The sequence below is a fragment of the Hirundo rustica genome, chromosome Z (assembly GCF_015227805.2).
Source record: "Hirundo rustica isolate bHirRus1 chromosome Z, bHirRus1.pri.v3, whole genome shotgun sequence".
NCBI classification, from domain to species: domain Eukaryota; kingdom Metazoa; phylum Chordata; class Aves; order Passeriformes; family Hirundinidae; genus Hirundo; species Hirundo rustica.
The window spans coordinates 17,539,349-17,554,981 of NC_053488.1; the positions used below are offsets into that span (position 1 = coordinate 17,539,349).

Sequence of the window (15,633 nt, forward strand, 5' to 3'; positions counted from 1 at the left end):
ATCATCTACAAGATGAAAAATCTTGTGACTGGGGAAGTCCCTGCTGACTGGAATCTAGCCAGTTTATTCCATTTTGCAAGAAGCACATAGGAAGACCGAGAGCAGTACAGACCTGTTAATCTAACCTCAGTTCCTGGAAAAATTATGTAGAAGATTATAACTGGGTATTGTTGAAAGGCATTTGAAGAACAAGTTCAAGGCACAGTTAGGATGGGTTCACAAAGGGAAAGTTTTGTTTAACTAAGTTAAAGAAACTTTAACTTCTATGATAAGGTCACCCATCTGTTGGGTGAAAGGAAGGTGGTGGAGGTTGTTTCCGTGGATCTTGGCAAGATTATTGATGCTGTCCTTCACAGCATCCTTCTGGACCAGTTGTCGAGCTGTGGGATGAACAGCTTAATGGTGTGGTGGATGAAGAACTGACTGAGGGACTGAACCCAAGGGGTTGACTGTGGCAACATCTGCCTGGTGCTTGGTCACACCAGTGGGGTTCCTTGGGGCTCCATTCCAGGGCCAGTTCTTCATCAGTGGTCTGGATGCTGGAGTTGAATGCACCAGTAGCAAATTTGCTGATGATCCAGACTGGGAGGTGCTGTGGATTCTCTTGAGGGACAAGAGGCCTTTGCAGAGGGATCCAGATAGACTGGAGCACTGAGGAATCTTAAATGGGGTGGAATTTGACAAGTCCGAATGCTAATTCCTCACCTTGGGATGGAGTAACACCGGGCACAGGGATAAAATGGGAGAGGAGCGGCTGGACAGGTGCAGAGGGAGATGGGGCTGGCCGGTGCCGGGCTCAGTGTGGGTCAGCAGGGCCCGGGCAGCCCCGAGGACAAAGCCCATCCCAGAGCTCCGAGCACGGCACCGCCGGCCCGCACAGGGCACGGCACCGCCGGGCTCAGCCTGCAGCGGCCTCCACCTGGGCCCTGCCGGGCCCGCGGGTGAGGGGCGGGAAGGTCCTTCAGTGCATCCTGAGGAGGGAAACGGAGCTGGAATCTCCTGCGAGGAGCAGCTGAAGTCTTTGGGCTTGTCCACTTGAGAGAAAAGGAGGCTGAGGGGTGACGCCACTGCTCTCAACAGCTTCGTGAGGAAGGGAAGGGCACAGGGAGGTGCTCTGCTCTTCTCCTTGGCATCCAGGGGCAGGATGCGTGGGAATGGTTCAGAGCTGAAGCAGGGGAGGTTCAGACTGGATACTAGAAAGCATTTCCTTACCACAAGGGTTGTGGATGGTCACAGAGAGGAACAGGCATCCTGGAGCAGTGATTGAGAGACATTTGGACAGTGTCCTTGATAAGAGGCTTTAACTGTTAGTCAGCCCTGCAGTGGTCTGGCAGTTGGATTAGATGATGATTGTACATCCAGCTGAAACAGTTTGTTCCTTTCTAAATTCCTCAAAAGAATTCTCTGTTTGAAAAAAATAAAGGGCAAGTCATTGTATTACATAGCCGTATAATTTATTTTAGAATAAAATATTTGCAGTGTTGGGAAACCTATGTATGTTTCTTTTTCCTGCCAGATTACAGCGACCACATGTCTACCTGCCAGTTCACCTTTATGGCCAGCTGGTACACCATAAAACAGGCTGCCATTTGTTGGAGTCTCAGGTGAGGATAATAATCATTTATAACTTGAAATATTTTCAAGATCACTGTAAACCTTTTGAAAAAAGGTTTTTAAAGAGGCATTTAAATAGGCATTGCAGAAGTTGTTGATTATGAGTCATAAATTGTGAAGACAGTCTACCATCTAATCTAATGTAAAATTCCTTCCTGACACTGAAATATCAACAGAATATCTTTCAACATTTTTCTTAGAAAGACTAGCAAAATCTAAGCATGGAAAGGCAACTCATAAATAGAAAAAAGTTAGTCTCTTTGAATTCTACATTGACAGTGATACATGTGGTAAAACTATGCCTATCCTTCTAAGCATACAAAAATGGAGAGAAGAGGGAATAAAATCTTTCTGATATTTCTAAGATAAATCTAAGGAAAACAAATCCTAAAACATAATTGCTTGAATTCACTTTTTATGTGTGTTGGTAAAATGATTTAATGAGTTGACGATTCTCTTTGAAAAGTTCGAGAAAAAATGTATATATTGCAGTGTGTTAGTTTGACTAATCTATCATCTTTATAATAGCTAAATTAACTTCATGCAATCCGTGATTTTCTTTTGCATTATCACTGCTGTTAATTTTTGGTTATTATTCCAGAATTATGACTGTCTTCTAGAGTGCATGATTTAAGTTATTGCTTTAACTTCTACTATAAATGCTAGAGAACCTGTATGACTGAAGTCTTCTATTAATTTTCAACTTAGTTTTTTCTTTTTCCAATTTTCTCCTTCAGAGTATTGTTACAGATCTAAGTTACACTGTTCGTTCCCCAATGCTGGATAAGTGGGAAGGAATTAAGCAGCTGAAAGCAGCCCTTTGGGCCTTGGTGAGTAACATATTTATGGAGTTTTGCAGTTGTCTAGTTCTGTTATAACTGTTGATTCTTAAATAAATAAGAAAAATTCTATAAAAATAAGAAATCAGGTTTTTTTTTCAAAAAATTGTGCTTTTTGAAGTTGGCATTTTGTTCCATAACTATACTTTCAGTTGAAAATGGTTCACTGCACCTGTTTCGTTCTGAAGTTTTTAATAATCACTTTGTCTTTTTTTTTCTCTTTAACAAATAAGTATAACACCTTGCCAGATGAATATTAGTATGGGACTGGTAGCTACAAGTTAAAAGTTGCCCTGGTCTGAGTTTAATGTATTTACTGTGCTAGTCCCTAATGTGTGTGCAAGGATGTTGGCTACCAGTGCTGATCCATGGGGTCATGACACCCTGGTACTTGGGAGAGGCAAAAACCTAGTGTTGGTGTGTATCCAAGCTACACTCCTAAATGTGCTTCTTGTCTTCCCTGAAGTTAATTTTGGAACATTTGTCCAAAGTGACTATTACTGGAGGATACTGTAGGTATGTAACAAGATGCCTGTGTAAGAGGAATGTAAAATGAATAAACGAAGATCATGCTGCAGGCTATAGTAGAACTTTTAAAGTGAGGAATACATAGTAGATCTAACTTTGAGCAGCTTTAGTTATTATACACAGTGTGTTGAGGGCTTTTTTGTATTACCACAGCTAGGAAATGCTAGAAAGGGTGCTTTGAGCAGAGGTGGCTTCAAACTCTACTACCAACAAACAAAACTGTCAAAGCTTTACATTGATAATGCTGCAGATCACATTAAGATCAAAACTTACTTGACAAATTTCATTCCAGGGCAATATCGGATCATCGAATTGGGGTCTTAACTTGCTTCAAGAGGAGAATGTAATTCCCGATATAATGGCACTTGCTCAACATTGTGAGGTTCTGTCTGTTAGAGGGTATGTGTATCTGATTTATGCATAAAATTTTCAGGTGGTAGTTGTGATCAGTTTTCAAATAGCTTTACCTGATTGACACGAGTGCAGATTTGTACTTTATTGGAAACCAGTTATTAAAGTCACTGATGATCAATGTCAGTTCTGTGCAACTGCAGAATTGCGTGGGAAGTCTGAAAGAAAACGTAGTAAACAAATGAAATTTATGAAAAAAGGTAGCTACTACTTTTCTCCTGTTGTATAAAACAAAATATTTGCTGCTTATATCTCTGTGAGAATTCATTATTCCATCTTTTTTATTAAATATCTTTTTTAAATATTTAAAGCATCAGTAGATAGTGTTTTGTCTAATATTGCTACTTCATTAATGTTTGGTCTTATTTCAAGAGGTACTTTTCTACTTTATGTAATCAGGCTCTTGTGATAATTTTTATTTTTTTAATAGTATCATGTTCTCAGATATATTCATGAATTTCTTAAGCTTATGTGGACTCCACAAGCTTACATTGATTTTCAAATAAAAATTAACCATATACTATTTGTTAGTTTTGTGAAGTTTCTCCTGAATTGCTTTGAAACTGTTGCCTTTCAAGTGTGAAGTAAGTTTCATTAAATTAGGTGCTATTATTGTTGCTCTTTTTTCTATATATGTGTTAAATACAGAACCTGTGTCTACGTGCTTGGTCTAATAGCCAAAACTAAACAAGGATGTGACATTTTGAAGCATCACAACTGGGATGCAGTGAGACACAGTCGTAGACAGCCTTGGCCAGTGGTCCCTGATGACATGGAGCAGCTCTGCAATGAACTTTCTTCAATACCCAGCACTCTTAGCTTGAACTCTGAGTCTACCAGTTCTAGGCACAACAGTGAAAGCGAATCTGCTCCGTCAAGTAAGTAACCAGAACCAAAAAAACCCTGCCAAGAGCCCAACCCAGCACAAACAGTATTTTGGTGTTCTTGACAACCTTTTGGTGGGATGAGTTTCAGACCAATGCTGTGAAGGTGGTCTTGCAATAAAACAGTGTAACTAATAGGACAGTTGTGTCCATTCAGAGAGATGCATACAAGTCAGAGTGAGTAAACTAGTGCCTTAGCTTCACATTGGGTGTAGAAGAAAAATTTTCACATGAGGTAAGTTATTAATTTTTGTTTAGTCATGGCAGTTTGCTGTAACATGCTGCAGAAACTGCCATGCTTAGGTATGAGGATACCCTTGGTTGTCTTCAAAGGAATATTCTAGAAAATAAGTATGTTCTTTAGGCGTACACACACACACACACACAAAATCTTGCTGTGTTTAAACTATTGTATATTTCAAGTCCTAATGCATTTTTTTTTTCCTGTGGATACTTGGAACTTAAATTAAGACAGATAACATATTCAGGTATCATTAAAGGAGTTTTTAGGTTATAATCCTAGTAGCTAGATGTTTGCACTGATATAAGGTAGTGTGGCTTTTCTTTTGAAGCAATGAGATCTTCAGCTCAGTTACTCCTTGAAACAGGTAATTTGCACCAAGTTCCGCAGAAAAAAAAGAGGAATTAAAGTTGCAGTAAGTTGCATAGACTCCCAGCTGGGCTTCTATAGAACGGCTTCCTGTTTTGCAACATAGTTTGTAGACTTTGAAGAAATGCCTATTTTGTGTGACAAAGTCTTGTATAATTTCAGGTATGTTCATCATGGAGGATGACCGTTTTGGTAGCACTTCCACAAGTACTTTCTTCCTAGATATTACTGAAGATGCAGAACAAATATTTTATGACAGACCTGGACCTTCAAAGGACAAAGACCGTAGTCCCTTTCCTTTTTTTTCTTCTAGTAGACTAGTGAAAAATCGCATTCTAAACTCTCTTACTCTGCCTAATAAAAAACACAGAAGTAGCAGTGATCCAAAAGGAGGAAAGCTGACATCATCTGATAGTAAATCAGGCCTGAGGCGAAATCGTACAGTCACAGAACCTAGTGGTAGCATAGACTTTCCTCCAGGGGAAGAATTGACTCCTGTTTTCAGAGTTCCAAAAATCCAGACTTTACGATTAGAAACTTCTTTTGTTGGAAGTAAGCATGTGGAAGATAGTGATTGTACTCAGAGTATTGGAGAAAATGATTTGAAGCTGCCAAAAAGTCTTGGAAATGAAATTCATCGGGAAAACACAAGCAAAGAAAGGCTAATAGGAGATGGTACTACACAAACACATTTCAAGAGTCGTAGCTTAAGTTTTAATACAGATACCACAACAAGTGGCATAAGTTCAATGAGTTCTAGCCCTTCTAGGGAGACTGTAGGTGTGGACACTACAAATGTCGATACTGACTGTGGAAGTTTGAGTACTGTTGTAAGCACAAAAACAGTTAAACCAAGTCACTGTTCAACACCACAGTCTAACCACCTGCCTCTCTCAAAATCCAACTCTGTGTCCCTGGTTCCACCAGGGTCTTCTCATACCCTTCCCAGAAGAGCCCAGTCTCTTAAAGCCCCTTCTCTTGCTACGATAAAAAGCCTTGCTGACTATAACTTCAGCTACACGAGTTCTCGAGATGCGTTTGGCTATGCTACACTAAAGCGCCTGCAGCAGCAGAGGATGCATCCGTCGCTGTCTCACTCAGAAGCCCTGGCATCTCCAGCAAAGGATGTGCTCTTTACCGACACTATCACCATGAAGTCTGGCAGCCTGGATTCTCGACTAACCCCAAGTCGGTAAGAAATTATTATGTGCTCATTTCTTATTTCAGTGCTGTAAGGACAATTTAGGTGTCTTCCTAATATTTTTTTCATCTGCACCTAAAAGAGACAGTTGTTACAAGGTGATTCATAACTTCACTGAAAGTGGTACTGGTATTAAGTGGAGAACAGAAGGATAATTCTCATCTTTGTAAGTGCTGTCAGAGAAGCCCGGCTTTCATAGCTGTGCTCAACCCTTTATAATGCTGTTGGTGACAAAGGAACAGCATTATCACATTTGCTTCCTATTTTAACTTTTATAATATAAAAAAATGCAGTTGCACTGCTAACATTATTAAAGTTTGTAACATTATTAAAGTTGCAAACACACTGAATTGCCCATGAAGTCAGAGCTATATTTCAGAAGAGAATTTTCTCTATGTCACTTGGGGAGGTTTTAGGACAGGGCCTTCTGCCAATATGCTATATTTGTGTTCACTGTGGCACTGAGGCCAGTGATGAGATACTAGTACCATTGATAGGAATGTCAGTTTGGCTTCTTAGCTACAGCAGATCAAAGATTTTACTCATAGCATTTATTTTTAGATGGCAGTGTCACCTCTTTATTTTTGAGCAATATTAGATGTTCTGAAGACTAATTAGGTAGTTACATAAGATGTCTAGCTCTTGACATTGACACTGTTCCCAGCTACAGCAGTCACTGCTTAATAACCTTCCCTTAAAAGCTCTTCTATGAAATTTTTCCTTCACATCACCTTTTAGCTCTAGTGCATTGGATCTTCACATTGCTGTTGAAATGGAAAAAACACTTTTTATCTCTATTCTTACCTTATCATCTCTTGAAGGAGAGAAAGGGGAGATGCTACTGGTACATGGGTCATCTCCTTACTGCAGAAAAAGCAAATGCTCAGTCCTTGAGCTGCCCTCTTCATACATAGTTGAGTGCATATGTCCTGATTAAAAGAAGCATCCATTTGTTGGTGTTTTCACATCATTCTGGAAAGATGCCTTTGTTGAAGTAAGTTAGAGCTAGACTGAGTATGTTGGTTAGAATATGGGTGATTTAGTAGTAGTTACCCCACACTATCCTGGAAATTGGAAGTGCCATTCCTTGCTGTCACTGGCATCCTCTGCTAGTGCAGAGGAATGAGTGGGTGTCATTTCAGTGGTAGTTCAGGTTCTGTAACGGCTGTAAGTAATGTTTTACCATTCCTTGCAGTCATGCCCTTGATGTGCAGAGCAGCCTTGCTGCAGTGGACTTTGATCCTGCACGCAATATCATATTAACTATTCCTGGTGCTTAGCTGTCCATGTTCTCTGTGTCAATGGACAGAGTCAAGGATTTGCGCTGACCTACTTAACACTGAATTGAAATGTCAGTGCTTGTATCTCTGAGAAGGTTAAATAATTGCAGACTTGCATACTCCAAGAGAGATTCAGATTGTGTTACTTGCTAATATAATTGGTTGGAAAGACTGCAAGGAAACTAGTACATGTGTTTTTCTTTCTGGTTATGCTGTGTCCCCTCAAAAAAATTATGATCCTTTTAATTTCAGATTTTATTTACAGATTATATTTCAGATTGTACTGTACTTTATTTTTAAATCCAGAGATTGGTTATTGGTCCAGCTAAAACTGTCCTTAGCTGTTTTTTAAAAATAAACTAGAAAGAAAAATTCTGTCCTTTTTAACTCCCAAATCAATTTTTCTGTCAGTCTTCAGAAGACTTTTATTTATTGTTTATTGAAAGATTCATGTGTTAGTAGTAACTAACAGTCATAGATTTACTTTTGTGACATTTTTAGTTGTTCTTTTTATTCAGAAGGCTAAAAAGACTGTTTCTTTGCATAAATTTTGTGAGCCTAAATTTCCCACCTTTGTCTTTAAAGACCAACCAGAAATACTAACATGCATATCTTGGATCCTGATAGTGGCTCTCACGCTATTGCCTGCAGACATTCTTTCATGAAAACTTGGTGGTGTTTATCACTACTAATGTTGTACCTGTTAGCTTTCCTAGGAAAAGCAGGGACAAACATTTGGGATTAATATTTCTATCTTTAATTTATGCTGAGAGTAATTATAGAATGTTTTATTATTAAATACTTAATGCAGTTAGTAATTTTTTGAGTTTTATGATTACACAGTTAAGTTGGAAAAGACCCTTAAGCTTGTAACACGACATGCCCAAGTCCTCCACTAAACCATGTCCTTAAGTGCCGCATCTACACATCTTTTAAATGTCTTCAGGGGTGGTGACTCAACTGCTTCCCTGGACTGACTGTTCCAATGCTTGACAGCTCTTTCATTTGGATTTTTTTTTAATATCCAATGGATATTAAAATCCATGGATATTTTTTTAATATCCAGTCTAAACCTCCTCTGATGCAACTTGAGGTCTTTTCCCTCTTTTTTTGAAGTATGGCTTAACTTCTGTTGTGGGTCTACTGCTACTGTCACCAGCATTGGTCAGAACTACCAACAAGAAAACTATCGATATCCTCTCAGTTGTATTTTGTGCATTTCCATTGTATAACAATTTCTTGAACCTTCTATGGTCAAACTTGGATAATTTAATTTTATCTTAATATAAATTCTGTCTGTAGTGATAAGCAGACAACTTACTGCCCATCTAAAATGAAAAATTGATAGAAAATTTACTCTAAGGCAAAAAGTCAAAAAATCAAATGTTCACTTTACCCTCCAGTGTGTCAAAATTTGCAATAAAAATTCACTGTTCCTGAGGTGTGTCTTTTTAATATGAAGCTTCAATGCAACGCATGTAGGCCATCTACATAGGTAGGTTATCAGAAAACATTTTTAGGTTTTTATGTTTGATGAGAAGTAAAAATACAGATGGCCAGATGTGAAATTTCCATCATCAGGGCTCTGGTCAGTACTGATGACTTGTTCTCCAGCCTCCTCTTTCATTTTCCCTTCCTGTTTCTTTCTTTGTTCTTCCAGTTATTCCTCACAGTCAGCTCCACTCACTGTGCAGGTTTAAGTTTGTTCTTGATGTATTCGTGTTGAGCAAACACTTCCTCTGTGCTTGTGTGATCTACTGAGTAACTCCTTTCAAGTACAGGAGAAAAAAATGTTCCTTGTGTGTATCACTGCTAGGCTCAAGGTGTGCCTTTGCAGGGATGTGCCTGCTCAGCTCACAGTTTGTAAATATCCAGGAAATACGAATTCAGTGCATAGGTGCATTTCAAAATTAGGTAGTTAGGAGTTTAGAAACCCAAATCTTTATAAGCAGTGTCTGGGCTGTAAATATTCAAAGCTAGAATGCTGAAGAAAATGCATGGGTTTGCAGGATGGGCAGGAATTCCTATAGCAATAATCATAAAGAAGAAATTTTTACTCTAGGAGCTGCCAAACCATGCAAGACAATATGAGGCAGAAAAAGCAATGAGCCTGTAGCTGGAATTTGTCTTAACAAGCTCTGAGATCTGCGGTGGGAAGTTGAGGATGGTCTTTGTGTCAGCAGTCCTTTTTACTTTTAATGTGCCAGAATGAGAGAGTAACTGCAGTTGTGATTTATTTGTTTCAATGTTACAGGTTCATGAAAGCTTTAAGTTATGCTTCGTTAGATAAAGAGGATTTACTAAGTCCTATTAACCAAAACACACTTCAGCGTTCCTCCTCTGTTCGCTCCATGGTTTCTAACGCTACCTATGGTAGCTCCGATGATTACATTGGCCTTGCTCTCCCAGTGGATATTAATGAAATATTTCAGGTATGTATGTGTTGACGGATTTGGTTCATTTGCATTTCCATACTGAAAGGCAGTCAGCTGTTGCCTTTTCATCAGAATAGATTAAATCTAGAGAAACAGGGGAAAATGGATGTGGTACTTTAAAGAAATGCATTTTGGACCAGAGTTTCTTTTCTAACTGTTCTTCTAACCTGTTTACACAAGATTACTAGGCTGGTTTGTGTTAAAGGCAAATTATGATAACGACTGTTGGAGAAGTGGTGACAAATTTGCTGTCATAAGATTTTCAGTTGACATCTGGCTTTTATACTAAAATTATCATCATCTGTGCACATTTGCTAATTCTGCTTTAGCCAACCAATAATTGACATATTCATCAGTCACCTATAAATTATGTGCATAATCACACAGTTAACTCCCTGCTATCATGATCTGTATTAAATAATAGATTATTTTTATATATACCATTATACTATTAAATTATACTGTCTTAACTTTGAAGATACATATATTTCAGATTATTTTCAGTGTCTCAGCAAATCCCTTCCTCTTTATACTTGGTAGAAACACATTCCCATATAAGAAACTGATGCATAATTGGATTTAATATACTGTTACTTAATTATCAAAGCCAGGTTATGGTCAATGTCAAAGGTAGAAGGAGGCTTCCTTGACTTTATTTTGCTTAGTCTTTGCCTTTCAAATCTAAATAAATTTCTTACGAGTCTCAAAAAATTTCTAAAAATGGAGCAAAATTTTGTTATATGATGTATCTTCTTCTGTTTTTCCTTTGTGAAATAACTACTTTTTCTTTCTTCTTCACAGTCTTTTTGGTATATTTGTTACCTCATTTCATCTCTCTCAGATCTTTTTGTAGTTGAGGCGTGCCTCAGCTCTGCATCCTACAGGCAACATTTTAGATGTCCTGGTTGCTTTTGTACGGGACTCCCAAGATCTCCAGTGGTTTAGCATGATCATGGATAGATTGTGAATGGCCCCTGTGGGTCACTGGTTTCCTTAGAGCCTGTCGCCACCATTTTAACATTTGCTAACTCTTCATGAGCCTTCATTAATAAATGTTCATTCACAGATGGCTTTTCTTTAGTTCTCAGGAGCTCATTCTTAGTTTCTTCCTCTTACATTTTTCCTGAAGTAAAAGATAGGCAACATTTAATTTACTTATAAAATCATTTTTTCCTTGTGTTTGATTATCACCTCTGTTAATTTTAATTTTCATTTGGGTATTTCAGGTAAAGGAAACTCCGTATTTCCAGAAGAAAACTACACCTCCATTTGATGAGCATGGATCTAGGGTCTTTACATCGGATGCAGGAGGTACCGGTTTTATTCCTCTCCTGTAGCTTTCTGTTGTTTATTGGTATATTGGGTGGGTTGTTGATTTATTTGTTCATTTTTCTTTACAGAAAACATCATTTTAGTTGTTAAGCTTTGAGGGCTGTTTTCTGGAATCGAGATAGTAGGCGATTAATTGCCTGTTTTATTTAGTTTGAGTGAATGTGTTGCTTCAAAGTTTGGTCCTGCTCTAAAAAATGGAGGAAAGCCTGCATATCTCTGACAACGTGAGCTAATGCTGCTCTAAGTCTAGTAATGATGCTGTATTACAGGAAGTAACAAAAATTAAGCTTAGAAAAATATGAATGCCACATATTGACCTACTTCCCTTTGCTTACATATTCATTCATAGGAACTTACTATGGTGTTAGATGTGTATTTCAGATAGTAACTTGTCTTTCTGTGATGTGTCCATGACAATTGATCAGTGAAGGTGATGGGACGAGAGAATTGCAAGGGCTCTACTGCTTGACTTGCTCTGGAATGTACCTCCTGTTTAGTCCAGAGAAGTCAGAAATCTGTAGAGTCTTAGTATGTGTCTTTTTAACTGAAAAAAAGAAGGCTTGACACTGTTTTTTAAGTAGTTTATTAGAATAGCTGTTGTCCCACGTTTTTGGGTGTTTTTTTTTCCCTTTCATATTAATATTATACACAAAGTTGATTTTGCTGGAAGTGTGTTTCTGTAGTTTGCTAAGTTTCAGTGTAAAGTAACTCTTGTTCAAAATTGTATTTATTTGTTTTTTCCCACCCAGGGAAGTGCATGTCACTAAAGTGTCTTCTGCTTGTTTCTGCATTGCTGAGTCTAGTTTCTTCCTGTCACGGCCACTAAGTTACAGTTTTTTAAATTGTGTTTCTTTTGCATTGGTGCATATGTAATTTCAACATCTGGTATATTGCTGCATTAATCTTGTTTGACAATATGAAAATTGGTAATGTACTGGTGTTATGTGGGTGTTAGTAATGTTGATACCATGCCAGGATTTGCCAGTTACCTTTTTACAGTGTGTGCACTTAGAGGTTGAATTCTGTCTTTTGCAATGTTTTGTTATGTATAATAAGTTGGGACTAAAACTTTGTCTCTTTCTCAAATGCTAACTAACAATCTTGGAAGTTTAACTGCTTGAAAAAACCCGCAAAACTCTACAGGTCTTCACATGCACTCCATCCTCAGCCTTAAAATTGGAAATTAATTGAAAAAGTTAGTGTTGGTTGCTTGGTTTTGTGGGGCTTTTTGATAACTGAATCTTATCTACAGGTCTTCCATCAGGTGGGAGTGATGTTGTCAAAAGCCCTTTTCAGATGCTCCGCCAGCAGATCAGTCTCACAGAAATAATGAATACCAGCCGTTCAGATGCCTGTCAGTTCTTAGAAGGTACAGAGGACACAGGGCTCCAAGAGCACACAGATGAGAACTGTCTTTACTGTGTCTGCATTCAGATTCTGGGTTATCAGCCTAACACCAAAGTGAGCTCTTCCTGTAATCGTACAGGTTAGTATTTCTTGTGGAGAAGTGTGATAAAACTGAATGAACATACTGGGTTTTGTTTATCTTTAAATAATCTGGAAGGGTTTCTGTTTAACTGACTATTGACCTTAAAATTATTTCTCTAATAAGCTCATTGTGCAACCAATTGTATTGCTATGGTCATTTCCTGCTTTCCACAGTTTAGTCTTAGGAGTAGGTGCCTGCATGTTTCTTTGATATTCCTAAGAGCATGTCAAAATAAAAATCTTATTTAGTACTTAAAATGCATGTTCTGAAAACTGACACTTGCTGTTGAAGCAATGAAAAGTCTGACATCAAATCAAGTCTGTGCCATAAAATACAATGAAGGAAACCTGTAGAGTCTGTTGAAGCTGAGCTGTCATTTTTGGGATTTAGTCATCTTCTTTCATATTTTGACATACAGATGAGATTCAGAGTTATTTTGTCTAACCTCTGCAGAGCTTGCAGTTACATGTGTTTTGTCAGTTCCTATGATGGAAAGACAATCCAGTAGTGGATGCTTAGTAGGAATCCTCACTGCTTCACAGCGCTGTTAGACATTTATTAGTAGCAATGTTGGCCAAGGGGGTGATGCACAAATGTGAGGAATGGCTCAGAGAGCTGAGCTGGAGGTTGAGTTCAGTAGCAAGAAGGGGTGGCACATAAAATCCCAGCTATAGTTGCAGGTGCAGCAGTATCTGGCTCTTGCCAGAGCCCTTCCTGCGAACGCCTGTGACAGTTGTGTGAACAAAAAGCCTGCACATGTAAGAGCATCCCTATTGTATTACATGAAACAGAGCATGGATATATCAGTAACAGTACTATATGTGATGGCTTCTTGGGCTTCTATCAGTGCCCGGAAAAGATTCCAGTCATGTTTTTAAGATTTTTCTTTTAAACATCAGTTTTGAAGGAGTTTGAGTATGATTTGTCCAGAATCCATCATCTAGTTCTGAGCTGATTTTATGCGTAGTACTTAGTGTATCAGTATCTTTCATGTTTGCCATTGTTGAAAAATAACGAAAGCATGTGAATTGAGGAGAAGTGTGAATAACAAAGGTACAACATCTTGTTTATGTTAGATTTTTCAGACATTCCATATACTGACTGGTGTGGGCAGACCATTCACAATCACTTAGATGTGCATTCCTCCAAATTTTCTGGAATTTCTGGCTGTAGTGATGCAGTATCTCATGGTTCAGCCAGCAGCACCAAGAGTACAGAGCTTGTGTTAGGTAAGTTTGAAAACCTTATGATTATTAGAGACTATCGCTAATAAAGTATATTTTAGGCATGGTGAAAAAATTATATCTCACTTATGTACACTGCAACAAATTAATGCTCTTCATTAGACAAAGACAAATCCAAATGAAAACATCATCCATCTCCAGGTGGGAGAATATAGTTCTAAACTCTTCTCCCTCTGCTATATAGCATTTTTGCAGATTATTCAATAGCTGACATTACAAGCAAATTGATTGCCTTGTTTTTCTACAGATGTTAGTGTAAAAAAAAGTAATAGAATTACTCAATTACTGTAAAGAGAGACTTTTCTTATTTACTTGTGTATTTTATTTTGAATTATGATGTTTTCTTACAAAGTAGCTGGTTTTTAAATTCTCCCCTATGATAGAAGCTCATCCAGTTTGCAACATGATTTTAGTGGCAACAGTAACACTGTAACTATCCTGCAGGTTTTTCTTTTAATTGGTAGAAATATTTTTGATAGCTCAGAATACATATGTAAGTATGTGTATTTGTGTGTGTATGGAATGCATAAACAGACCTATGGTATAAGATTACCTCAGTCAAAGACAATTCTGTTTAAGTCCTCACTGTTTTATTTGCTTTTCCAGGAGTAAAGTCAATCCCAGATGACACACCAGTGTGCAGGATTCTTCTACGGAAAGAGGTCTTACGTTTGGTTATCAACTTGAGCAGTTCAGTAGGAACTAAGGGCCATGAAACTGGACTTCTGACGTAAGTTCAATACATTACAGATGCTTCAGCAACATAGGAGTATTTGCTTAAGGTCGCAGGGAGAGTGAATACTCTCACTTCTCAAAAGTTGGCAGGCAGATATGATTGAATGCAATGTAAAAGCTAAACAAATAATTTTAATATTTTTGCTCTGTGTTTGGTATTTTACTCTTAACCAAACTTTTTTAAATCAGTAATTCAACTGTAGTGATTACATACCTAGTGTAGCATATATCTTTAAAAAAGAAACTAATTTTGGTTTTTTTGCTGAATAATAGATAAGTACAATAGCACACTGAAAGTGACCACTTGGGAAACCGAGCTCTACTTTAAGCAGCAGTACAACTCCTGAAAATAATTAAAAAAAAAAAAAAAAAAAAACACACAACAAAAAAACCCCCTCAAATATAGGGGTATAAGTCCAGAGACTAACCTGTAGGTTTCTGAGCTAGTGACATTGGAAACCAACAACTGCTAAAAGAAAATGCAGAAATGTGTGGTTTAGTTTTAAAAATACTACAGGTTTAAATGATTATTTTAATATTTTTCCATATTTTTATGGCTGCTTTTATGGGTGCCAATTATTTGATACACTGTTCTCTTTCTAAGTCTGTTATTTTAAGCCTAGGCAATCAGAATAATTCTGTACAACTTACAAATTGTATTCTGCGTCATCTCATTAGTGTAGATTTCTTCTAGTTTTGTACAAAGTTATGCTGTCTGTTGTGATTTTCTTACTTGGTCAGTTCTAGGATTTATAATGCCTATTACTGAAGAATTAATGATGACAATCTTACTGAAAAGTTGGGGTTTTTTTAATACAATGGAAATCTGTTCAAGACCTACAAAATTTTGTTTACTTTCTTGTTCAGAATTAAGGAGAAGTATCCGCAAGCATTTGATGACATATGCCTTTACTCTGAGGTGTCCTACTTGCTAGCACATTGTACATTTCGACTGCCATCCCGAAGGTTCATTCAGGAGCTATTTCAAGATGTTCAGTTCTTGCAGGTAAGTGGAGGGTGCACTTGCACTG

At 37.8% G+C, this 15,633-nt stretch overlaps 1 protein-coding gene across 1 annotated transcript in view; it reads left to right on the forward strand.

Annotated features, from left to right (window-relative positions):
- Positions 1–15,633, forward strand: part of RICTOR (RPTOR independent companion of MTOR complex 2) — an 84,734-nt gene that overhangs the window by 64,089 nt on the left and 5,012 nt on the right. Inside the window, exons 27-37 of the mRNA XM_040089664.2 lie at positions 1,517–1,604; positions 2,352–2,444; positions 3,274–3,380; positions 4,041–4,270; positions 5,049–6,078; positions 9,622–9,799; positions 11,029–11,113; positions 12,387–12,620; positions 13,700–13,852; positions 14,474–14,597; positions 15,470–15,608. Of these exons, the coding sequence (XP_039945598.1) occupies positions 1,517–1,604; positions 2,352–2,444; positions 3,274–3,380; positions 4,041–4,270; positions 5,049–6,078; positions 9,622–9,799; positions 11,029–11,113; positions 12,387–12,620; positions 13,700–13,852; positions 14,474–14,597; positions 15,470–15,608 (2,461 nt within the window). The remainder of the gene's footprint in view (positions 1–1,516; positions 1,605–2,351; positions 2,445–3,273; positions 3,381–4,040; positions 4,271–5,048; positions 6,079–9,621; positions 9,800–11,028; positions 11,114–12,386; positions 12,621–13,699; positions 13,853–14,473; positions 14,598–15,469; positions 15,609–15,633) is intronic.